Here is a 25,947-nt window from a genome sequence, read left to right as displayed (position 1 = left end):
TTCGAGATCGCATCATATCCTTGGTTAGGGTCTATTGGAGATACGACAGAGTTTCATTTTGCTTTTCGTAGTAAAGTTACGAGGAATTATATTTTAGAGGCAGCTAACTGTAGATGGATAATGTTAATTTTCTCTCTGTCAGTGGAACGGCAGTAAGAGTAGTCTGTTTTGCAACAGTTATTTTGTCACGTAACGCAACCCATTCTCTCTCTCGAACTGGGAATAGAGGGCGTTGTTTGACGAGACCAAACAACAGCTGCGAAGGACACAAAGGTAAGAGTGGCACTGATGTATTTTATTTTCGCTCAGAAGTTTTTTATACAATAGAGACAGTAGACCACAAAATACCTGTGTGAGATCAGATAAATAAATTTTTTTTTTCTGTCAAGGAGAAGTAATGCGGTATTTTCATTATTTTCAAAGTTATGCTCTTTTTCTGTTACAAAACTGAAAAAGTTAAAAACACAAAGTGTCTCATCACAATCCTCCCAGCCAAAATAACAACTGTTGCATTCTAAGCATTATTATGTTTATCTTTTTGGTAAGCGGGACATCAAGAAAATTCCAAATCGGTTTTGACCATTTTTTAAACGAGAAAATGTATCCACGCCCTCTGATGACATACGAGAGCGAAGGTAACCTTTACCAACCTCTCTATAGAGTAATATTTGTTAGGTCGACCGAAATGTCACCCATACTATAATTAGTTTATTATGTCCACTGCACATTTTCCATTGCATTGAAATTAGCACCTACAACTTTACAGTTCAAACAATCGGATATTTAAATAAAGTGAAACAAACACAGAATGGATTCCGCTATGCAACGAAAAAAATAACTCTGCAAGTCTTTTGTATTCGTTTTATAAAACGATAATTGGCATGTATCTGAACAGACAGGAGTCCCTGGCTCTTCACAAAAGATAACGCACTTCAATTCATCACACGTTGTTATCTAAAAAAGAAATTGGACTGATATTTCTTTGCAATTGGTATTCACCATCATTATGTTCAATCGAAACCATAAATTAACTACATGAAAAAAAACTGATAATTCAATGTTTACAGTTGTGACTCGTAATAGGCATGGTAACAGAACCATCTGTAACTTTCCTCTGCTCACAAAGTTAAAAGTTAGACATATATATCGTGAAAACGGGAATTGATATCGTTTCAAACATATTTCCATTTATTAAAGCATTAGTGTAAACTTAATTCTGACTTTCAGAGGGTTTATACAAAATTCTTTCATAAGTATCACAAACGTTAACAGAGAATGTTTTCATGATGCCTAAGCGCTTCTGTTGCCTTTTGGTTTACTCAAAAATAATATTAAAAAAAGGAAACAAACATAACAAACAAAACAAAACAACAACAGCAATAACAAAAAGAGCAACTTACCCTTGGAAATCTCACAAATATAAGCGTAGGGGTATCCTCGAATTGTCTCATTAACACCACCAAACACGCCCCGCTTGTACATGAAAGCCGCGTCGTACTCACCTCTTGCAAATAGTCAGCGGTCTTCCATTCACCCAAGTCCAATTACCGGCCTTTTTTGTTAAACCAATACTCCATTTATTTTCATAGTGCGCAGTAATTTGCCTTTGAATCTGGTCATTGATGAAATTCCATTCTTGTTCGGTTTCAATGGAAACTAGGTCCCCTCCTTGGTTTTGGCAGGTTTCTCTGTCCCAGAGCCAGTTCCAGAGCCAGACCTTGTACCGTCCATGTACCGGAATTATGTACCAAGACTTTTTAAAAGTTATATTTAGGCATTCTACAAAATGATAAAAATCACAATAAAGGGGAAAAATAAATGAGAAAGAAAACGGGACTTATTTTTTCATATAATTTTTTTTCAACACCTCCAGTTTATGTTTGATCATTGTCAATTAATACCATACATCTTTCTTCACTACGGCGTCCGCCATCTCTGAGCTGCCTTTCTGAATTAGTTAACTTCACATCAGCTAAGATACCTGCATCAAGAGTCTCCGATATCGAAACGCGCGCAATGCATTCTGGGATCGTCTCATATAAAAAGTGGGCACCAAGCGTGACAGCGGCCATCTTGATAACTAAAGCATCGTCAACATTTATACACTTTTACCTCGCGATTTTACAATTTTTTCCAGTTTAAATTAGATCATAGTTTGTATATAGTTTTAATAATAGTTTGTATATAGTTTTCACTAGTTTGTATATAGTTTTCATATAGTTTTCTCGTCGTTTTTGGCGTGGAAATGAGCGAGACAAGTGAGCTTTCCCTCGAGGAAGTCAACACATGGAAGGTGGACGCTCTCAAGTTATTTTGCCGTAAACGAAATCTTAAAACTTCTGGAGCTAAAGCTGAACTTGTAGCCCGTGTGTTTGCAGCATCAGAGATGGGAATCCAAGTACAAGCATCGGCTAAAGAACTAATGTGCATCACGGAGTCTGAGAGAGCGAAGCTATTGTTTACTCCTGAGGGCAGCAAGCTTCCCGATCCTCTTGGGCTAAAGGACGGATGGATTGATGAAAAAGATGGGCTAACATCATGGCCTCCTATATTTCTAAGTGACATTACGAAATATCTGATGGCTGATCATCCTGGAAAGGATATTAAACTGCACGAACGGGTCATGAATGAGTACAAAGAGGGGAAAGCATACCGCTTATTTGACTCGGGCTTTCTGAAAGAAGTTTTCTACCATGAACTAGAAAATATGGATTTTTGCTTCTTGAAAGCAAAATGTACGCATTCGATGAAGGTTGGTGATACACCACATACATCATGGATTTGTTCAAGAAAAAATGGAGAGATTATCAGTGCCTACTGTACCTGTACTGCTGGGTATGTTAGACTTTCTGTTTTATAAGACTTTAACTTGTAACTGATGCAAAATATAAGCCTAAAATATCATGTTTATCATATACCTCGATTTTATGACTAATGTTGTTGGTCTAAGCTCAATATATATTATACTTTAGAATGTTTAAAATATTATGTCTATCATATACCCTAACTATTTGTTATTTCTTGTTTCAGTATGAGTGGTTCTTGTATTCATGTGATGGCACTGCTGTTCAGAATTGAAGCAGCAAACCGTAATGGTATGACAAATCCTGCATGTACGTCCAAAGAGTGTGTGTGGAATGTTCCAATAGGAAACAAGACTGTAATCAAGCCCTCTAGAATTTGTGATATGGAGTGGAAGGCTTCAAAGCTAAATAAAGGTATGTTATTATGTTTAAAATTCTAAACAAAGTATTTACAGTATGTATACTGGATAGACATAAGTGTTATCTGGGGACATAAATAAGAAAGTTCTTATTAGCTTGTAACCTAGCAATTAATTTACTTTTATTTTGTGTTTTTCTAGAGACGACCAGACCTGCCATCGATAGTCGCCGAAAGTTATTCAATTCACATGAAGAGTTGAAGCCCCTGACTCCAAAAGGAAAGAGGAAGTCGTTTTATAATAATTTGAAGGACTTGTTGCCAGAATCGGCATTCATCAAATTAGCAACGGCTGAGTTTGAGGAACCGTGTTCAACTTCCGTTACAATAGAAATTAATACTGAAGTACCTGAATGTGTAATGCCTAAGTCATCAAAGAAAGACTTAAGTGCTGATGATATACATCTGATTGAACAAGGCACCATTGGTCAGTCTGAGAATGAGGCATGGCACGATTACAGAAAAGGCCGATTAACTGCCTCTAATTTCTATAGAGTGTACACAAAAGTTGAAACCCTTAAAACTAAGGGGGGTGATGCACAGGAACTAGTGGACACAATCCAGGGTAAAAGTAATGGACCGTCGGAACATTTACCTGCTCTAAAATATGGAAGAAACATGGAGAAAGTTGCTAAGGATAAGTATGTGAAACTGTTTCAGAGGGAGCACAAAGATGCAAAATTCAGAGAGTGTGGACTATTTATTGATGAATCTGACCAATTCATTGGAGCATCCCCTGATCTGCTTGTTGAATGTTCCTGTTGTGGATTAGGGGTGCTAGAAGTGAAGTGCCCTTATTCTATTGTTAATGATTTACCATCAGAAGACAATCTTTCCTACCTGGTAAAGATTAATGGCAAAATTGTCTTGAAAGAGAAGCATGCATATTTTGCACAGATACAGGGACAAATGGCTGTGACAAAGAGAACATGGTGTCACTTCCTGGTCTACACCCAAAAGGGTTATCATCTGGAGCTAATCAAGTTCAATAATGATTACTGGGAAAAGATAAAGCAAAACCTAATTTGGTTTTATAATAAGTATTTAAGTGAATGAATGCTCGTTAATTATAACTTGATACAAAACTTTATTTACATGGTGTAAACACTAAAAATACATTTGTACATTTTATATACAATTTAGAATTTTTACAATTTCATATCTGGAAAAACTGGTCTGACAGTCTCTGAATAGAACAGTAAAATTGTCTGTTGTGGAAACTGGAATGGATGAATCAAATCATGAAATTTTATACAAGTAATGCATTGACCACACTTCAGTATGATTGAAAATGTTACAGTTTGATATTGTTTGCAGTTATATATATAGTAATAATAAATAATATATTATTTATTTGTGTTCAGCGACACATGAGCTGTGAAATGAAGAAAAATATTTACAAATTATATCTAATGATTGTAATCACTCTACCAGAATAATTTTTCTCTTGTGAGGTCCTTGTGGTGCAAATAATATAACAGTTCTTATTCAGAGTGCACATACTTAATAGCTGAAGCATTAAATGGTACTAAATCATACTATTACTTAATTTTCTTGTTATGTACCATTATCAACACTATTTAGTATTATTTGGTACCATTTGTATGAAAGATTAAGTGATTGCACTCTATACTAGTTGCTAGTAAAGTAGAGCAGAGATTTTGAATAACATTTAACCTAAGAAAGAACTTAGACTAATACATATTGGTATCCTCTAAATTTATGAAGTTTATATTCTTTCATGGGTTAAATGCTGTCAATCTTTTTAGCTATTTGTACATTTCTTGTTAATCATTTTTTACCCAAGGGTCTATACAAGTTACATAAGGCTGCACAAATAAGTACAATGTTGTCTATACTGCCAAGCAGTGATATTGGTAGTTCATGCTTTATCAGTCTAAACGTCTTCAACCGTCTTATTGCTTGCTCAACAAAGATTCTAAGATTTGCAATTTCTTTTGTTTTAGCAACTTCAGCTTTAGTGAACTGCTCTTGTCCACGTTTACCAGGGGGGATGTGTAGTCTTGAGCTTCTGATTAAGAGGTCTTCAGCAATTGTGAATCCACGGTCTGCCATCACTTCATCGCCAGGTTCAATGATATCATAAAATGATGATTCTCTTGTCAGATGCACATCTGAAGTTCTCCCTCCCCATGCTTTGGATAAGAAATTGAAAAAACCATGTGGTGTTATTGATACCAACAGCTTAGCAGTGTTGTGATGCTTGTAGTCTGACCACGTAGCTGCTCTAAGGTTTGGGTCGCTTGGGGTTTCAATAAATATTTCTGTGCAATCAATGATGTGGCGTACATTAGAGTAGCCTGGCTTTTTAAACTTTGCGGGCAAAGTTGCTTTCACAACATCGATGGAGGGATTGTAAACCAAACATTTAAGTTCACTTGCTAGGATTTTCACCCAGGTAGTAACAACATTTGTTACATTTGTAGTTGAAATTCCAAACCTCTGTGCTAAGTCAGCATTTGTTGATCCAAGTCGAAGTTTCATTAAGGTCAAAAGAAACTCATCTTTTTCTGACAAAGCTCTTTTAGGGCCAAACTTATTTGGTGTTTTTTTGAAGTTTCTTCCTTTTTTAGTAGATTTTTTTGGGCCACTCCAGTAGTTTACTTTTTTAATGTTTCCCTTCACTACTTCAAACAACTTATTGAATACTCGTTTTGATGGTAGGCCGGTTAGTAGACGAACAGATGAATTTGTTTTCAAATCAGAATGTTCTAGTCCCTTACGCTGTCTGGCCTTGAGTTTTATCTTACATGCTTTGAGTTCACTTTCAAGTTCTTGGAGTTTTTCTTTGAGATCTTTGATCTCATTGAACTGCTTGAGTCTTTCCTGCAAGCATTTTTCTTTCATACAGAAGTCAGGATCTTCTAGGTTGTACCAGCCAAACGAATATGCATGATCGTGAGTGATATGGTCGGGTCGACCGGCAGTAGTACAATGTTCTTCTTCTGTTATAAACGAGGAACTACTTGGTTCTTGAATCACAGGAGCATCTTGACTATCATGTGCATTATCTTGAGTATCATCTTGAATATTATCTTGTGTGTTATCTTGAGTATTATCTTGAGTTCTTAAACGTTTCATTTCTTCTAGTAATGATGATCTATCAGTAGGCGGTTTACGGTTACGAGTAGACTTTGTCTCGTAGCCCATTTTGAGTACAGGATCAGGGTTTTCTTTCGTGGGTTTCCCATCAACAAAGTGCTCATTGCAGACTCTCGACGAATTATTAGGTTGCCAGACTTCTCCTTTCGGGCCTTTTCTCTTTAGAAGATGGATCCAGCGCTTTCTACCCTCATTGTTTTTGCGTTCAGTAGGGAACGGAAATAGCTTGAACGGCAGCGGACAGTCACATGGCGGAGTGCCGTGTAAACAATCGTGAACTTCGCATTGCTGTGAAGCCCATTTCTCAAGCTTTTTCCCACTGTTATGGCACCCAAATACTGCACAATTTCTGTGCCCAAAGACCATGTCATTAAACGGCTGCAAAGTAATAAAAATACGATGAGAATCTTTGACTTTTGACAGTTCTTGTATTCGCGAATGTCACTCGCGCGCAGGATTGAATCTACTACCATTAAAAGCTTAAAAACAGCTAAAACAAAGTTAAAATTTGTAACTTACCTTTTGAATATAATACCCACGAAGATTATTTTCCAGTTGATATCACTTACAAGAACAAAAAGACTGTATTATAGATAAAGACACGCTTCAAAGAACGCATTGAATACAGAGACACACGCCATATTGTCACGCTTGGTGCCCACTTTTTTTGTGAGACTATCCCAGAATGCATTGCGCGCGAATTACCTTCCGGAACTCTTGATGCACGTATTATCTGTGAGTTCATGTAATTTCTCAGTAGTCGAGTTTTTGAAAATTTATTAGTTCCTCGTTGAGCTGACACATCCCCTCACCTCGCCCCCTATTCTTCCTCCCCTATCTGAACAGACTTAAAAAACGTAAAATTAAATGTGAATGTAAGTTCTCATTAATGTGCAACTGGAGATACCCAGTTAACCGTATACAATTGTTATGGGAAAGGTTGTCGGAAAAATGAAGACAAAAATTTAAAGTGCACGCGACAATCTCAAAATATTACCTGGGTGGTGGTAATCAACATGGAAATAAAAATTAATTAAGGATAAATAAGTAAGGGTTAACTTGTACTTTTTTCTGTTTTTCATGCAGTTTAGAATTCAAAGTCAGTCTCGTATTTAAAATAGGTGCAAACACGTGATGCCCGGTCCTTAACGTGACATTTTCTTAAGGCCTATTTACACGGCACGACTTTGTCGCATGCGACAAGCTTACGACAGGCCTACGACATGACTTAAGAGTCGTAAGCGAGTTGTAGGTTTGATTTACACGAAACAATTCGTGTCGTAAGCCTGTCGTAAGCTTGTCGCATGCGACAAAGTCGTACCGTGTAAATAGGCCCTTAGATTTCCCTGAAATCCCGAGGTCGTCTAACCATGACGCGAAAGCTACCCGCAATACCGCTCAAGGTTATCGCTTGCACTTCTGACACGCCTTTGCCCGAAAACGTTTCCAGAAAGAACTTAATTTATTATTTGCTTTTCTCAGAAGGCACGGTAACGAGTCCTGCAATCTTAAGGCCTATTTACACGGCACGACTTTGTCGCATGCGACAAGCTTACGACAGGCCTACGACATGACTTAAGATTCGTAAGCGAGTTGTAGGTTTGATTTACACGAAACAATTCGTGTCGTAAGCCTGTCGTAAGCTTGTCGCATGCGACAAAGTCGTACCGTGTAAATAGGCCCTTAGAGGTTCTTAATGCGTTCCGGATTTTCCAATCTCTGCCCAGCGGCACGGCATCCCTTGCGCGAGTCGCCGGCTACATCACTAGCTTCGTTGCCATTTGTCATAAATGCATTTCGTTTTGCCAGCTAGGCAGTAATTTTAAGCAAATCAAGCAGATTAATATCTTATTAATCCTCTTCTTCTTCTCTTTCAAGTCACTGTGGCTACCGGCAAAAAGAAATGTTTTGAAATGATTTTTGGTAGCAAACAGGTCATTAAATGGGTTGACACGCGGCCTAAAAACAGACCCTAATTAACCAAGACCTTCATTAAAAGTAACTCAGGAAGTTAGAACGAGAGGTATTTGTTTACAATCAAATTAATTAATGGAATTTTCATTCATTTTATAACTGAATTCTCTCAAACAATTTGTTTACCGAAAAACAGTGACCGATATCTTCAGTTTTATACTTTAAATAAGCTTTCGGTAAGTCTTTGTAAGTCCGCTCAATTTGCACACTCGTGGCGTAAATTTCACGACAGAAAACGAAGGTTTTGAATGAGAAAAAGCTGCATTAAAATTCCCCTTTTCATGAAAGACCAGATTTACATACACGATTGCACCAAACAAACGAGCAAACTCCCACAACTTCAAAACAAAGATTTAAATTTACTTACAATCAATCTCCATTTACTGACTGAGAAGAGGTATATTCGTTCATCAGTAGTCAATGGCACAAGTAAAACTTGAGATCATTGACTGTCTATGAAGAGAAAATTGTCGTGGCAGTCACTGAACCCAAGTTTCTTTAATAAACCAGTACTGTTGTTATTGTGCTTGGTTTTTTCCTTTTTTAGCGTGCAAGCGCTTTTTCATCTTACGCGCTCTCTAATTGACAGGTGTTAGATTGTGACAGATACTTGTGAAAAAGATGTTTCATAGTTTGTTTAGAAACCTTTGACCTTTTTCAATCACAAATAAAAATATTTCGGTGAAACCTCTCTTTAATTTGCATTAGCCCGGTACCATTTACTCGCTCTAAAATTGTTCAGCTCATAGAGGATCTTGCCATAATTACAGCCCTAAATCACTAGGGTTCTTTTGTAAACATTTTGTCAAGTTTTATTTTAAAAAAAAAGTTTTATTTGCAAACCTCGGTCAGTCCGTAGTAAGAAAAATTTTGCACTTTGTCTTAAGTACCGGTATTCAAAACCTTGGGCACAGTCTTACCCGATATGAACCTCCCGGCCGATGATTAACATATTTATCATCAACTCTTACAAGAAAAACACATGCGGGCACAAAAAAGGCACTTCGATGTGTTATGTACAAAACAATATGCATATATTCATAGACCTCAGTGAACACGCCCTGCAACTTGTGACGAGGGAAAATTCCATCGGCTAGATTATCCCAAAAATGCTGTGAAATGCACAATTTCGATAGCTGTTCTTCCAGCTGCAAGCGATGCAAAAAATTACAAGTTTAGAGTGATTGTTATAATTTTATTTTTAACATACGTTCTTCAAATTTTCATGGACATTATGTTCAACTACGAATGCGCGCTGAAAAGTTCATTCATCGCTCAGGTGAGCTGAGCATACTCTGTAATCAATATTTTTGCTTTTAAGAAGCAAGAGCAATTTTCATGACACAAGTACAAGACTGTAACGTTTCAGCTCATAATTTACTTTACGGTTGGAATGTGATCTTCCCTCTGAGCATCTCGCAAATGTAGGCATTTTTATCACAGCAAGAGATACTATTAAAGAGGCCTCCGTTCTTGGATATTTCCGCGCAAGTGTCGTTACCATCTGGCTCAGAATCTCACCATTTCGAAATATTCAGTTGTTGTGCACTAACCCAAATCCAAACCCCGTCTCTCTTCCATAAACCAATGTACCACGTACTAGTATTCGAAGTACCACGCTTTTGAATCTCATCATTGATAAACTGCCAGTCTTCTTCAGTTTCGATGGAGACTAAGTAACCTCCCTGAGATGTACAGAAGCGCCAGTTGTCACGCGAATTCCTTCCGCTTTTCGAGAATATGTAAGAGGAGTTTTTGAAACAGGTTGCTTGGCACTCTATGGAAAAAAAAATGAATAAATAAATTTCAAAAAATGTATACTGTTGATAGCAATAATGATAATTTTTATACCGCTACTAATTTTAATTAAAATTATGGGTATCAGAAACCTCTGCCTCACTGAAAGAAAAATTAAAATTGGGCAAGGTTTTCAAAGTGGAAATTGGGGAGATCAGGGTAATAGCACTGTTATTCTTTGACTTTTTTGTTTCGCTCTCCAACTTTCGTTTTGAATCACAATCCGATGTAATTCCAACAGAAGTCTATGACCAATTATTATGATAAATCAGTCAGATATTATCTTTTTTTTTAACTGCCTCACCTGCTCCTGGCAATTCCATCATCAAATGAGGGATGACTGTAGAAGAGAAAATGAGCAAATGAATTGATTATGTCCAGAATAACATTTGAAAGAATGAAAAAGTTCATTAAGTTTCGAGTTAGACTGGTACTAATGCATTTTATTTCCTGCAAGCAGTTTAACATCTACCCCTGACTTTTATTACCTTTCTCAAGGGAGATGACGGAGAAGTTTAAAAATGCACCATCTCCGCAATTTACTGACCAGCTGAACAAAACCCATTATATGTGGAAAAGATTTCTTGGATACGGTAGACCTTCGCATTGCAACCAAACTCTAAATCAGTGATAAGGATGTAACATTTCGCTATCTAGAAAAGAAGTTTCGTTTTAGCTCGATGTAATCGTAAACCGACTGAGACGCAACAATTCGAAACGGACGATGTTTTTTAAGCGAATCAATCGGGTATCAAATCTTTCTGCTCAAATAAAACGTCAATTTGAATCCTGAAAGGGTGATGTCCAAAACTTTGTGAGGTTTTTCGCATATTCTGGGGTGTTACTCAACTATAGATCAGCGGGCCGCGGAGCCTCCGGAACCTCCGGAACCTGTTTTACCTCAGGAACACATATTTTTTTTTTGTACAAGAATAGGAATGAGATAAGTGTAAAGTTTGCTCTCGGGGATAAAGAAGAATAATTTAAAAGATTAACATGTTTTAATTGTGCATGACGTCGAACTTGGCCAGCAGTCAGCAGTCATCTAGGCTGAGTGTTAATAATTGAATAATAATTTGAAAGCTGTAACGGTTTGGGTACCGCAATATCTGAGTAACGCCTCATCCGAAGTCTTTCAGTGAACCTTTAGGCTGGAATTCATAGTACATGACCCTAGAATGAGGAACATGAGGCGTAACTTTTTTGCAAACACCGGGTCGAATGTTAAACTTTTCATGTCTAACCTACGAACATTTACGAACATTCACCAGTCGCGTTTTACGAACATTTACCAGTCGCGTTTTACGAACATTTAACAGTCGCGTTTTACGAACATTTAACAGTCGCGTTTTACGAACGCGCATATACTCTGAAATAATCCTTGCAGTTTCTCCCGAGATTCAGCTATCATCAATGAATTGTGTTAATTTATGCAAATTTGTGGCAAGTTTCCCTAGTGACTTCACAATAAGCTGTATCTCTGATTTGTTATAAAAATTTAGGGGAAAAGGTGCAGCTTATATGTTGGTGTTAATGGTGCTTTTTTCCTTTCTTTTCCTGTTTTGAGCTGTGCATTACAATGTACCTTAGCCGAAAGTTTGCTCTCTCCAGGATCCTGTCCCACCATGACATAACTTGTTTTCTTGCTTACTGATTGGGTAACTTTTCCACCATATCTTTGAATCAAATCAGCAGCCTCCTGACTCTCTCAATACTTTCCAAGATTCCCTTAATAACAACTGTCAGTCCATCCAAATAGTTTTCCACTCTCTAAAAATTAAATTATCAAGTGCAAGCATGATTAGAAGGTGCAGACAAATAATTAATTATTCCCTTGAAAACCTGTTAATACTGTCCAAACTGAAAAGTTATAAATAGCGAAAAAGTAAAAAACCTCTGAGGATACAACATAAACATTTAGGATCAATGTCAGTATCTAAACATCTGCTCACCTACCCCTCCCCTAACCCAACAACAGTCAACTAATATTGAACAGCTAATGTTGAATTAAGGGAGGGGTAGGTGTGCAGTTTCTCAGATACTGATATTGATCCAACATTTGTAAAACAACTGAGAGTAAAAGGATAAAATATAATTTTTTTAAACCTTTAACTCCCATGAGTGACCAAGACAGAACTTCTCCTTACAATATAGATACAATATCATGCAGACAAGTAATGAGAATAAATACAAATATCAATCTTGGGATTCTTAGTTGATCTATGACCAAATTCTCTCAACCAATGTCACAAGAATTGTACAGCAGACAGTAAGGAGAATTACTATTGACATCTTGAGAGTAAAAGGCTCAATCAAAGCATACATTTTGCAATTTTTGTTTTCTGTAAACTGTATCTGCAGATTTTCCAAACCAGCCTTAATTCTAATAATCTTCATTTCCCTTTGTCTTGCATCTCTCATTAAAAGTTCATTTGAAAGGATGGAAACCAAACCACAAAGAGCTTTGAGAGACAATAATTTAACTACCAGAATTAATTAACATGAAAATTCTCCCAAGAATATCCATACATTATCCAGCAAACAGGTGCTGCGAACACTAAAATTTATCAGGTACATGTAGTTGTTATAATTGTGTGATTGACACTTCCCAATATGGTCATGCTAGGTGCTTCAATGATTGGTTCTTGAATGTGAGGGAATTGGTAGAAATGAAGCTTGAAAATAAACCTTTTAATAATGATGTAATAAGAAATTCTCATTATTAATTTACAGGAAAACATCTCACAGCAAGAGGGGAGAATCAACAATCAGATCTTGGACTTTGAAACCTACCTGAAGGATTTCCTTTGAACCAAGTGTCCTAGGACCATCTCTTGCCATAAAACTATGGTAGCCTGATTTTTTCTTTTCCAATGAGGGTGGAACTTCAACCACCTTCTCTGATTTTGACACCTTTGGTGTTCCTTTGATTGGAGTTTCCTCACAGACATCTTTTCTATCCTTTTTTGGAGTAACAGTTTTCTTTGGACTTGGTTTTGAGTCTCTAACTGGAGTTTCTGGAACTGTAGCAGCTTTGGTAGCCAGTTTGCTAGCAGGAGTTGTCTTTGGTACTTACTGAAATGTCCATGGATAAAGTTTGAAGTGACAAAAGTTGCACGTATATCAAACATTCTAACAACTGAGAGTTGTCCAGTTTAGGCAAGAGTTGTCCCAAATAGGAATGTTGATGGTGAAAGACACTGCTGCTTTAAATAGTGGAGACAAAGAGGCAGCATCTTCCCAGAATGTCAAAGTTAAAGTCACCAAGAATGTAACTGAAAGTTTTGTGACTATAGTTACTGTTTTCAGTATAAATTCTAGGTACAGTAATTGTAGTATTTTGAGAAGTGTTAGTATTGTAAGTAATTTTTTGTTGCAATTATTGTTAGTAATGTGCATCTGAGTAAAAACCATCCACTGTCATAGTAGGACAGGTTAATGTATATACAACATGCAAATGTACCACCAGTTAACAAGTTTGAGTAAGCTTTTGGATCTCATACAAAACCAAATTTAGTCATAAAATGTTACTGTTTCATCTACAAGTACCTTATTCAAGTGCTTGATAACACTTACCAAACACATACAATCATATCAGGTCCAATCCATTCTAGTATCAGGGTAGCAGGTTTATGCATTAATAGTAATGATTAATTTTGCAACAATAATGTATGGTAATCAAAAGGCTTACAAACCTATTTCTTCTCAGGGGAAGACTTTTTAACCTCAGACTTTGATTCTGAGAAGTCTTCCTTTCTTTTCTTTGATGGTTGCTCTGTTGTGTGATGGTTGACATTCCCATTTTCTCTTCCTTCTTTTTCTCTCCCATTTTTTTACTCTTCTTTTCTATTCACTTTGGAGTCTTCATTTCCCTCAGACTCATCAGATCTCTATTGGAAATGAAAACAAAAAAAAATTCTTGATGGTTCTACAGGGAATCAAGGTATAATCATTAAGTGGGCTGAGCTCTGGATCAAGCTTAAAATTTGCCCTCTCAAGAGTGATCAATTTTCTAATGTCTCTTAACAATACTAATTCACTGTCAAACAGCAATGTAATAAGAAAATTATCAGACAAGAGGATATTGATTGATTGAACACCATATTCTCTAAGATATTGTCATAACACTTGTGTGAGGACAGTAAAGAGAGTTGATTTTAATATCTTAGAGGTGAAAGGACTTATCCCTTTAAAGAGCCCCATGGTGTTGCTTTTGCCAAAACTATTTTCCTCTCCCCCCTCCCCCCCTCCCCCCCCCACAAAATTCCTGTAATATGATTACATAATGCATGACTCAAACACTAGTCATTATACCCATTAATTTTGTGACATGGTATGTGTTAACTGTTGTCCATCCTGATATAACTACCGAATAAGAGATTGGCAGAGGGTTTACAAGGGATGTGTGACTGAGCCCAAAATTAACATGTGATGCATGAATTTTATAGAAAGGCAAGGTCTGGTGAGGTTTAAAGTTTTCCCTGTTCAAATAATGCACAATGTGTGAAGTACTGTTTAAAATACACAGGATGCCTGATTTTTACTGTAAAAAAAATTGTTGGTGAAACAAGTGTAGTTAGTTATTCACCTGTTTTCTCTTATTGGCAAATGTTTTCCTGGATTCCCTTTTAACTGAAGTAGAACCAAAGAAACCAAGTGCAGAAGTTGCTTTTTTCTTTTTAGGTTTGACTGGACTGAGGAAAGAATAACAATCCATGTGTTAAATATTTCAGTACCACAACAACTATGTGTTATCTTCACTTTTGATGGCTGTGCAACACTGTCTTTATCATTTCACTGTTGTTTGTTTGTTTTTCATTTTTAACCCTTAACACCTAAAACTCAGTATGCATATTCTCCATACTGTTCTCTATACATTTCCTAAGGTGCTGACAAGGAGAATTTGTTTAACAAACAAGAGCTTAGTTGGTGATCATTTCCTTCACTCTCATGACCTTAATGTTTGATTCAAGGATGATATTGTAAGGAGAAATTAGCTGCTGGTCACTGTTAGGGGTCAACAGGTTACATGTGAATGTATCAGCATAAGAGCAGTGTCCTATGACAGATCTAACATTCTCAATGCCTGATGGAAGAGAGGAAAGATCAAACAAACAAACAGACAAAGAAGAAGCCAGATATCTTATGTTCTAAATGAACACCATAGTTTGGTGCTGAAATGTGAAATATAATGAAAGAGAATGATGGAGGATACCTCTCTTTAACTTGCTGGACATTTTCTATCTGTTTGGCAAACTTTTTTAATTTGCTTGGCACAGCTTCTTCCTCATCTGTAGAAACCACATCAAAATATAACTCAAGTGCTATAATATTCAAACCTACATGTATTCAAGGCAGAGTGGTCTAATGTTAAGTGCGCTGAACCCTGGATGAAGCGGATGGCTTTGTTTTCTTCAGCAAGTAAATACATCAGCAAGGTTAAAGGTCAGGTGATGTAAAAAAACTGACCTCATCTTACCTCAAGCTCACCTCACACAAAGTATTTTCCCTATCCAGTCATCACACTCCATCAATAATGAGAGTCCCTGAAACCCTTTTGTAGAACTCAGTCACATAAAAATATAGGGTCTTTTCATGCATTATGAAAAAATTAATATCCAAAATTTTTTCACATTCACATGAAATTCAAGATGGTCACATTTTGAAGATAAATAAAACCAAAAAAATTAAAAAAATTATACCAAATTCATATTTTCACACTTTCTGACCTGTTAATAAAGCTGTTAATCCTATAAAATTTAAAAAAAAAAAATTTAAAAAGATGTTATCATGATTCCTGTGAAGATAAAATCTCCCAATCCCCCTTCACATAAAAAGTATCGTGCACCCTCAATAAGTGCACATCATTTCCTTACCTGAGTCCAAGCTGATTGGTCTCCTATTTTTCTTAGCTTTTGAACTCTCTTCCTTCTTTACTGATGTGGCTTTTCTGAAACAGAGATGCATGAAAGAGAACCAGGTATTGAATACACCCTGACATCAGTATGCATATTCTCCATACTGGTATCTACGAATTTTCAAAGGTGCTGACAAGGAGAATTTGTTTAATAATCAAGAGTTTTTATAGTTGGTGATCATTTCCTTGACTCTTGATTCAGGGGTGATATTAGGGTCCAAACGTTTAACTACCACTGTAAATTTATAAGAGGGAAAATAAATTTCAAGAAACAAATCACATACGTGATATTTGGGGGAAGAGGATCTTCATCAGAATCTAACAGAGATGTAAGATTAATTTAGAAATAGGGTCAAGACATCATTGTGACGTTGCACATATCTTCACGTGAATCTTTTTACCACAGTTTTTGTGATAATGCAAATTACATTGGGAATTGACAAGGACACTATACAGCACAACTACCTAGCTTACATGTACATTGAACAATTAAAACTTATACAGAGGTATGACAGTTTGTGTAGAGTCTCAACATCTGTTCCTCTTGAAACTGTTGGTGTTCACCCTAAAACATTACCTGAGTCAATAATGTTTTTTCCTTTCTTTTTCTTCTTCTGATTTTCTTTTGGTTTTTGTTTCCGGGCAATGTCATCATCTTCACTACTTGATAAACCCTGCCCAGCAAATAAACAATAACATATTCATACAAATGTGAGATTATAATGGTTCTTTGGACCTAATAATAACAACAAAGACCAAACAGAATTGGATAACATCAAGGGGCGTGTTGTTCCTTGCAGCACAACTTTCTTACAAAACATTTTCTTTCACCTCAGATAATCTAAAGAAGACACCAGGTTTGTGGAAAAAATAGTCTGGGTTAAGTGAAGTCACCAGGTTTGTTTTTCAATCACTTTCAAGTTAATCAACAATTTCATTTTACCTTTAGTCAAAATAAATGAAAATTAACCAGTACTTGTCAAAATCGTGAAATAAGCATCAGTATTACATACTGCAACTACTCTGCAGAATTAATAAGCTGCAGTTTGAACAAATTTGCAGGGAATGCTAATGTCCAAGATATTTCTAACTTGAGTGAAATTTAGGTGGCAGTGTATCACATCATGCTGTTTAACCCTTAAACTCCCAGATGTAATTAACATGTAACTTCTTCCAAGACTATAGACTGTCCAACAAAAGGGTTATGAAAAAAGTTGTTATCTTGATCTAAGAACAAATTCCTATAACAAATGTACAAGGAAATGTGTAGCAACTAGAGGAGAGAATTAGCAAACAGATCTTAGAAGTTAAAGGATGAATACAAAATTGCTTCATTTTACAACCCTGTTTAGGATCAAAAAGAAAAAAAGCAAAACATTGTAACTTATCAGCCTCACTCAGCTACCCTGACATACTCAGACTATTGAGACTATTGAAAATTACACCTACAAAGTTAGTTAACACAAAGTACCACACCATTTCTCACATTCCAGTCCAAAAAGATACCTTGGGTTAGATATATGTAGTGGAATGAAACTCTTAGTTAAAACATGTTGTAAAATTACCTACCATGTGCAAAATTAAAGATTCATGACAAAGGAAATTTTACCATGTGTGGAAATAAATACAAATTTTGGAGAAACAAGTTTCCCCCCCCCCCCTCCTGACTCCCAGGAGAAGATATGTGGGAATGTGAATTGCATCCGAGCATTATAGACACACATGATGATCGATTCAGTCAGATAGGCGCTGTGATATGGGCAGATCTTTTCTCCGTCATCTCTGAGGTCGAATTCCTTGATACTACATATAACTCTCTCTCTCAAATGCTACATAATCCATTACTTACCTTGGTTTTCGTACGGCTCTTTCCTACATCTTGTTTCGTTAATGACTTCGCAGTAGAATCCTTGCCGCGCTTGTTTTCTACTTTCGAAGCGCCTTGCTTCGCTGTCTTTCCAGTAGGGCTAAAGAACGATCGAATATCCTGTAGAAAAATATGTAATTATAATTGAAACACCGGTTAAAAGACTACCACTGAGAACGAAAACGACTAACAAACCACTTTAGTATATTGATGTGTTCACATCACTCTCCGACATTTCGCGCTATTTTTGAAAATCTCCCGTAATTCAGTCAGCGGTCACCAACTTAGTTAGCTTCTGGACTCATGTTATTTCTCTTCCGCTAATTTTCCGAGAAAGACGATAGGTTATGAAATAACCATAATTTAATTTGAATTCACGGAACCAAGTTAAAGGAGCTGTCAGACGATGGAGGTTGAACCACATGCAGTTGCCCCGATAGATTGCTTTGAAAATGGCAAATAGATCCGCGGAGAACACTTCTCAGGGGTACGTACCCTGTTGTGGATGTCAATATTTTCATGAATGAATGCGCTTTAGCTTCGCGCCCGCTCGTTCTGCGATTTGGTTGTTTTGTTGTGCTGTCGTCTCCTCGAGGTATATCGTTTGTTTATTGAAAGAAATTAAATTCGCAGCACGAAATTTGCAAAAAGTTATTTGAATTTATGTTTTATACGCTGTCATTCAAAAACAATTTCATGTAATATAAAATGACTCAATAGTAAAGAGGAAAAAAAACTACGTATAAAAGTTCTACCGATTGGACTTGAATGGAATAAATGTGGTCGTGTTACGATTAGTGCACATTTTCCTAAACTTAAAATTACACTGGTTTCTAAATTGTATCTGCTTGAGTGGTAGCAGATGATGGAGTTCATGTGCAGAATTGGATACAATTGAGTCAAAGAGTTGACGTTCGTAACACTGTTCTTTGCGCCTGTCTGTCAAAGATCTGATGTCATACAATGCATTTATTCTCTATTGTAAAACTAGACTCGACCATATCTCCGGAATTTTTTCGGGCTTACTGAGATTTGATAAACGAAACGAAACGAACCGAAAATATGAACATCTCCTTGGTGTTCTTTGCTGAATCTTCACTATGTTCGCGAAGAGATCAAATCCTCTTCTATATTTAAAGGAAGGACTGCGCCATTTAGCCATAAAATGCAAATGTAAAATTTGAAAAAATGATTCCGTGAGACAATTTCCAAAGTGTCAAGCATCGATGTTCGTAGTCCATGAATAATTCGATCGCGTGACATGACACCTTCCCTTAATAATATCGCGTGACTAAAGTTGGTTTGCAGCATGTTTCTGATTGGAAAATTAAAATAAAGTTTCCGTTGAAGTTTCAGTAGTAGTTATGGTTGTTCTGTTATCATTTGTATAATTTGTGGGCCGAACTGACCGATTCATCCTTAAGGGGGGCATTGGGATGTTCGATATCTTTTTAAGATAGGTTTTTGTGCTAAAGAATTTCGGTTTTTCGGATTGGATGTTCATTGCGGTTTGCGGATTTTCCGTTCTTTAGCATTTATTTTTCGTCAAAAATACCTGTATAATGGGCTACGGGTTTACTTTCCGATGGAGTTTTCGGATTGTCCCATTTGGATTCCGTTTTCTCTTCGATCCAAGTGGCCACTATGCTCCTGTACTGATCTCGAATAGCCGCGAAACCTCTGTGTGCTCCATTTGTCAACACCGTAACGGATCGATTAGGGTTTCGAACTGGGATGTGGACATTTATCGGTTTTGACTGTTTTGCATGCGGTTTTCGGTTCTGGTCGAATTTTATTTTTGCAGTTGTGCGGTTGTGGGTGATTTTTGCGACGCCTTTGAGGTTTCTAATGGTCCCTCTCATCCTTCCGCACAGTGGAGTTCCACACGGATTCTTGCTTTACAAATTGAAAATCTCTCTTTCTACAATTACAGATCTTCCTTTTCGTTCTGTTCTGTGTCTTAAATTAGAGTAGGCCATGTTTAGTTATTTCTTTTGAAATTGTATGAGGAATTCTTTTAATTTGTTATTTTTAATTTTTCTTTTATCTTTCTTGAAATAAGTACTGTTGTCTTTCTCACTTCACACTTAAATTTGGAACTAAAAGTGTTACTGCCGTTATGCGTGATGTCACGCACTCATTAGCTAGATCCCGAGAGGCGCTGCGAGTTAAAAAATACATGTGCTCGATCGAAGTGGAGAATCGTTTCAACGCCCGTTTAACGTCATCGTTTATATTATAAGGACACAAACGTAAGTTTTTTTTGGTTTCGTTTCTTGTTTGTCTAGCCTTTTTCCGTATTTATAGTTGTAAATTTCCTTTGTTTCCTTTTAGTTTTCGAAACCGTACAACGTTCGTTCAAGATTGTAAAGTCCATTTCATAATTACAAGTACGCGTGTTCAAGTTTGTGTTGTCGTACCGTTTTATGCGTGCACATTTCGTTTCGAAAAGTTTAACCCTCATCGCATACTGGTTTATTGGAACTTATCCTACGTTTATTTGCAATGTTGGGCGAACTGTTCGCCACTCATCGCTAATTTGAAGCGACTACCGAAGGATTAATTAGTGCCTAGTCCACCATGAACGATGAACCTGTCGCTGAGGGCGCTGGGCCTGGGTTTCCTCCGAACGAAAGCTGTCCCGATACTCGTGTAAGGAAATTAACTGAAAAGGGTCAAGAAGAGAAATTAAGGCGACTGAAAAACGATCAAACTGCCAAAACGACTGCTGTGACAAAGCAAAGGAATGCTCTCACAAACTTAATGGAAGATGAGAACAATCTTCATTTAGTGAAATCAGAGGTTATTGTATTGAACACATTATTCAAGGAGTATCAAGAAGCACGTGACCTTTATTATTGCCAGTTGACCTCCGAACAGGATCAAGACAGGGAACTTGATCGCTATGAAAGTAAGGAGAAGTCATTTTTGGAATTTAGGAAACAGGTTATGGAATGGATGAATGTAGCAGAACGTCGCTTAACAGAAGAACTTGATCTGCTCTCAGAAGTAAAATCGGCTTCATCCAAATCGTCCCGTGTTAGCACCCGTTCGAAGAAGTCTTCAGCCAGCTCAACGCCATCTGCACGAGCAAAGGAGAAACTTAAGCTAGCAGAATTACAAGCTGAAAAACAAATGCTAGAACGCAAACAAGCTCTACGAGCAGCAGATGAAGCCTTGAAACTGGAAACTGAAATAGCGAAAGCCCAGGCCAGAGAAAGGGTTTATGCCGATTTGGAAAATGATGGTAACCTAGAAAATAAGGATGGTATTGTTCCCTGTCTCCAGCAAAGTGAACCTAAATTCATGGCTTCAACACCTGCCGCTCATCTCAACCCTGCTGCCCCAGAGTTTCACTCAAACAGTCTAGCCGGCGAGATATCGCCTCCGGCTAACAACGGGACCACTGATGTACCACAAGGAATTATCGCTGCAGCTGATGATCCCTATCGATTGGAACCCCATGAAAGGTCTTTCAAAGAAGTGATGGCCATGCAGCGACAGCAAAATGAGCAAATGATTGCAACCCATCGGCAACTGGCTGCAGCAATGACTCTGCCTCAACCTGAAGTGCACAAGTTTAAAGGAGACCCCATCGAATATGGAACCTTTATCATGGCATTCAAGGCAAGGATAGAGTCCAGAACATTCAGGGCGGCAGATTGCTTATACTACCTGGAACAACATCTTGAAAGGGAACCACGAGAACTTATTGGAGGCTGTCTGCATATGGACCCTTCTGAAGGATATAAGGAGGCGAGGAGGTTACTGGAGAAGGAATATGGGGATCCCTTTAAAGTTTCAATGGCCTATGTGAACAAAGCTCTCGGATGGTCCCCAGTTCGGCCAGATGACGCATCAGGACTAAAGCGTTTATCGCTTTTCTTGATTAAGTGTAAAAATGCTATGATGAGCGTGTCTCATATGAATGAGTTAAATCATCCTACGAACCTGCAGACCATTGCAAAAAAGCTTCCCTCGCATCTCCAGTCAAGATGGCGTGATCGTGCTGCGAAATTGAAAGAGAACGGAAGGATAGCGAGCTTTAAGGATCTCGCTGATTTTGTGGTGTCAGCAGCCGAATCAGCGAACGACCCTGTATTTGGCGTGCAGGCTTTAAGTAGTACCCAGGAAAGGCGCAGAGATAACAGTGGGAGAGATGGCAAGAAGAAGCCCTCGTCAGCAACTAAAACAAGCAACAGTTTTGCCACTGGTATCACCATTCCCGGCATAGAGGCTGTAAACCATGCGAACCGAAACAATGCTGGTGGCAAGGAAAAGTTGTGCCCCTTCTGCAGCAAGAACCATGACCTGGATGATTGTGCGGAATTCCTCAAAAGGACCATGGATGAAAGGAAGACATTTCTTTACGAAAGAAAATTATGCTTTGCCTGTTACGAATCTGATCATGTATCCAAAGGTTGTGTAAAGAGACGCACCTGCAAGAAGTGCAAGAAACGGCACCCAACAGCATTGCACATTGATGGTTTCACAATGAATAGAGAGAGCGTCAGTAACAAACCCCAAGCGACGGAAGTTCAATCTATAGCGGTTAGCAATAGGCGCATTGATGTCTCTAAACCTGTACAGGACGCACCAAGTTGCAAGGAGTCCGTAGTGCTACATGCCATACTCCCAGTTAAAGTTAAACAGAAGGGCTGTAACAATTCAGTTGTCACGTACGCGTTTTACGATAATGGTAGTGGCGGCTGTTTTGCAACCGAAAATATCAGGAGACAGTTAGGAATAGACGGTGTCAAGGTTATGCTACAACTCACCACCATTCATGGACAGAGTCAAGTGGAAAGCATCATTCTGGACGATCTTATCGTTACGAGCCTAGATGATGAGAATCCCATTGAGTTGCCTCGCTCATACACAAGAGATGAAATCCCAGCAGAACATCACCAAATTCCCACGCCCAGTCTCATAAATCAGTGGTCACACCTTTCCGAGGTTGCGAAGAAAATCCCTGAGCTTGAGCCTCGCCTGGAGATTGGACTACTCATTGGCAGCAATTGCCCGCCTGCCTTAGAACCATTAGAAGTTGTACCTTGTCGAAGCGATGGCCCATTTGCCCTCCGTCTCCGCCATGGTTGGACAGTCTGTGGACCTCTCCATATCCGAACTGATCATGACAAGGACAAAATAATCGCGAACCGAATTACAGTGAGAGAAGTGGAAACGCCGAAGGAAATCACTGCTCCAACGTCATTGCTCAGAATGTTGCAGATGGACTTCAACGATCACACCGTAAGCAAAGCACCGGACGAGCGTGGGCCTTCTCAAGAAGACAGAAAGTTTTTAACTATGGTTGAAAGGGAGACGAAAGTTGTCGACGGCCACTACCAAGTTCCTCTTCCATTGCGACATAGCGATATTATCATGCCCAACAATAAGGAGCAAGCAATCAAAAGAGCAAACTGGCAGAAGAAAAAGATGTTGAGAGATTCTAAATACCGCTCTGATTACGTTTCCTTCGTAAACGATGTCATCGCCAAAGGGTATGCACAAAGAGTTCCAAATGAGTTGCTGATACCGAACCCAGGCAAGGTGTGGTATCTACCCCATCATGGGGTGTATCACCCGAAAAAACCAGAAAAAATACGCGTCGTATTTGACTGTAGTTCAAAGTTTCAGGGCGTGTCGCTCAATGACTGTCTGATGCAAGGTCCAGATATGACAAACTCCCTAGTAGGCGTGCTAACCAGATTTCGTGAAGACCCCGTAGCCTTCATGGGAGATGTGGAATCCATGTTCCACCAGGTTACAGTTCCTCCTGAACAGTATGATTACCTCCGTTTCTTATGGTGGCCAGATGGCAATCTAGAAGCCGAGCTACAAGAGTATCGGATGGTTGTACATTTATTTGGAGCGGCCTCGTCGCCAAGTGTCGCTAACTTTGCCCTTAAGCGAACCGCAAGGGATAACGAAGATAAGTACGGTACCTTGGTTGCTGACACGCTGCGAAATAACTTTTATGTGGACGATTGTCTACGTTCCGTAAGCTCGGAAGGTAAAGCAGTCGAGCTGATTGAAGGTCTTCGGCAATCCTGTAAGAAAGGTGGATTCCGCCTCACCAAATTCACTTCCAATAGTCGTGCAGTTTTAGAGTCTATACCAGAGGATGAGCGATCGAAAGAAGTCAGATCAATAACTCTTGACTGTGACAACCTCCCTATCGAGCGTGCCTTAGGGATACAGTGGTGCGTACAATCAGATTGTTTTGGATTTCGAATCGTCATTAACAGCAAACCGTTTACAAGACGAGGAGTCATGTCCACCATCTCATCAATCTTTGATCCCCTGGGCTTCATCGCTCCTTTCACACTTCTAGCGAAGAAGCTGTTACAGGATCTCTGCCGCAATGAAGATCTCGACTGGGATGACGACATTCCGGAAGACTGCCGCAGTAAATGGCTAAGATGGTGTGGAGAGCTTCCGTTACTAGAGCAATTTCACATTGATCGGTGTCACAAACCGCCGGGTTTTGGCCCAGTTGTCTCCAGACAGCTCCATCTGTTCTCCGATGCAAGCCAGGTGGGGTATGGATGCGTTGCCTACCTACGTCTAATGGATAACATGGGTCGCATACATTGTTCCTTTTTAATGGGGAAGGCTCGTCTTGCACCTATTAAGGCCGTAACAGTCCCACGCTTAGAATTAACTGCAGCAACCGTATCTGTTCGCGTGGGACAAATGCTGTATGAAGAGCTTGAAGTTAAGCCTGAGTCTATCATCTATCACACCGACTCGACGACGGTTCTCCGCTACATAAGAAACGAGCGGAGGAGGTTTCAGATATTCGTGGCAAATCGTGTGCAATTGATCAGGGACTTCACTAGTCCTATGCAGTGGAAATACGTGGACACCAGTAGCAATCCGGCAGATGATGCCTCAAGAGGACTTTCCGCCGCTGGACTTCTGCAGCAGCAACGCTGGTCAAATGGTCCACACTTCCTAGGGAAATCAGAAAAGGACTGGCCGCAGCAGCCCTTTCCAGTCGGTGAGGTCCCAGATGACGACCCTGAGGTCAGAAAAGTTGCTTCCGCCGGTACCATGGTAATGGAAGCCACGGCTACGTCAGTTAACAAGCTAATAGAATACCACTCGAGTTGGTATCGCCTGAGATTGTCGGTGGCCGCATTCCTTAGAATCAAGGCTGTATTGCGAAAACGGAAGGAGATTAGAGGCCAGGGTTCTCTCGAGATAGATTCGGACCATGGTCAGGCAAGGTCGGGCGTGAAGTCACTACAAGCTGAAACGAAGGTAGTGGGTGACTGCTGCGCACCGCTCTCAGTTCAAGAGTTTGAAGAGGCCGAGATGGCCATCCTTCGCTTCGTACAGTTGCAGTCCTTCAGTAGAGAGTTTGACGCTCTCAGACAAGTCAGTGACAAAGGCGGTGGAGACGAACGGGGTCGGGCAAAGCAAAAGAAAATGGTGCTGAAGAAAGCAAGTTCCCTAACTCGGCTGGATCCCTACATTCATGAAGGCCTCCTTCGTGTTGGTGGCCGCCTTAGCCGCGCTGACGATCTTCCAGAAGAAACGAAACACCCCATCATCTTACCTCGCAAGAGTCACGTTACGAACTTGATTATCAAACGCCTACACGAACGCCTAGCACACGCAGGCCGCGGTCACACACTTGCTAAATTGAGGGAGAAGTACTGGGTCACCGGTGCCAATGCTGCTGTTCGTCACCTAATCGCAAATTGTGTTACTTGTCGCCGTAATCGTGCCCCTGTCGCTGAACAGAAAATGGCTGACTTGCCTAAAGACCGAGTGACTCCAGCCCCGCCATTTACGTATACTGGCGTGGATTACTTCGGTCCGTACATGATCAAAGAAGGTCGAAAGGGACTCAAACGGTACGGATGCCTTTTCACATGTTTAGCAAGTAGAGCAGTGCATATTGAGACCGCCAATTCTCTCGAAACAGATTCATTTATCCAGGCTCTGAGGCGATTTATTGCTCGTCGTGGGCCTATCCGAGAGATCCGGAGCGACAACGGAACAAATTTTGTAGGCGCCAAGACAGAGTTACAGC

The 25,947-nt window shown here is 39.0% G+C and overlaps 4 protein-coding genes across 5 annotated transcripts in view; 2 read left to right on the top strand and 2 right to left on the bottom strand.

Moving 5' to 3' along the window:
* The first annotated feature begins 2,019 nt into the window (after nucleotides 1–2,019).
* Nucleotides 2,020–4,397, top strand: LOC136281262 (uncharacterized). Its single transcript, XM_066167607.1, has 3 exons — nucleotides 2,020–2,835; nucleotides 3,031–3,218; nucleotides 3,365–4,397. The coding sequence occupies exons 1-3, from the start codon at nucleotides 2,246–2,248 to the stop codon at nucleotides 4,276–4,278; spliced, it is 1,692 nt and encodes a 563-aa protein (XP_066023704.1). The 5' UTR covers nucleotides 2,020–2,245; the 3' UTR covers nucleotides 4,279–4,397.
* Nucleotides 4,398–4,416: 19 nt separating this feature from the next.
* On the bottom strand, nucleotides 4,417–7,011 carry LOC131794376 (uncharacterized). The gene is made up of 2 exons (XM_059111904.2): nucleotides 6,865–7,011; nucleotides 4,417–6,723 (listed from the first exon to the last, which is right to left on the bottom strand). Exon 2 carries the CDS (start codon nucleotides 6,709–6,711, stop codon nucleotides 5,014–5,016), a length of 1,698 nt encoding a protein of 565 aa, XP_058967887.1. The 5' UTR covers nucleotides 6,712–6,723; nucleotides 6,865–7,011; the 3' UTR covers nucleotides 4,417–5,013.
* A 2,123-nt stretch (nucleotides 7,012–9,134) lies between these two features.
* On the bottom strand, nucleotides 9,135–18,029 carry LOC131793296 (cylicin-1-like; the record flags this gene model as incomplete). The annotated part of the gene is made up of 11 exons (XM_066166546.1): nucleotides 9,135–10,096; nucleotides 10,421–10,456; nucleotides 11,702–11,886; nucleotides 12,910–13,191; nucleotides 13,812–14,006; nucleotides 14,705–14,810; nucleotides 15,332–15,407; nucleotides 15,993–16,066; nucleotides 16,318–16,351; nucleotides 16,611–16,707; nucleotides 17,883–18,029. Coding segments are annotated over 7 exons (591 nt in total), but the record flags the coding sequence as incomplete, so codon positions are not given.
* A 1,983-nt stretch (nucleotides 18,030–20,012) lies between these two features.
* Nucleotides 20,013–25,947, top strand: part of LOC131788461 (uncharacterized) — a 7,130-nt gene continuing 1,195 nt past the window's right edge. For both annotated transcript variants that reach the window (XR_010717612.1, XM_066167526.1), the window contains exons 1-2: nucleotides 20,013–20,152; nucleotides 20,235–25,947. The exon at nucleotides 20,235–25,947 is cut by the window's right edge. Coding sequence is in view for 1 of the 2 variants with exons in the window: in XM_066167526.1 (XP_066023623.1) it covers nucleotides 20,481–25,947 (5,467 nt within the window). In the remaining variant the exon portion in view is untranslated. The remainder of the gene's footprint in view (nucleotides 20,153–20,234) is intronic.

The sequence above is a fragment of the Pocillopora verrucosa genome, chromosome 5 (genome assembly GCF_036669915.1).
Source record: "Pocillopora verrucosa isolate sample1 chromosome 5, ASM3666991v2, whole genome shotgun sequence".
In the NCBI taxonomy this organism is placed as follows: domain Eukaryota; kingdom Metazoa; phylum Cnidaria; class Anthozoa; order Scleractinia; family Pocilloporidae; genus Pocillopora; species Pocillopora verrucosa.
Note: the sequence above shows the minus strand (reverse complement) of the source record. Positions and strands in the feature narration are given on the sequence as shown.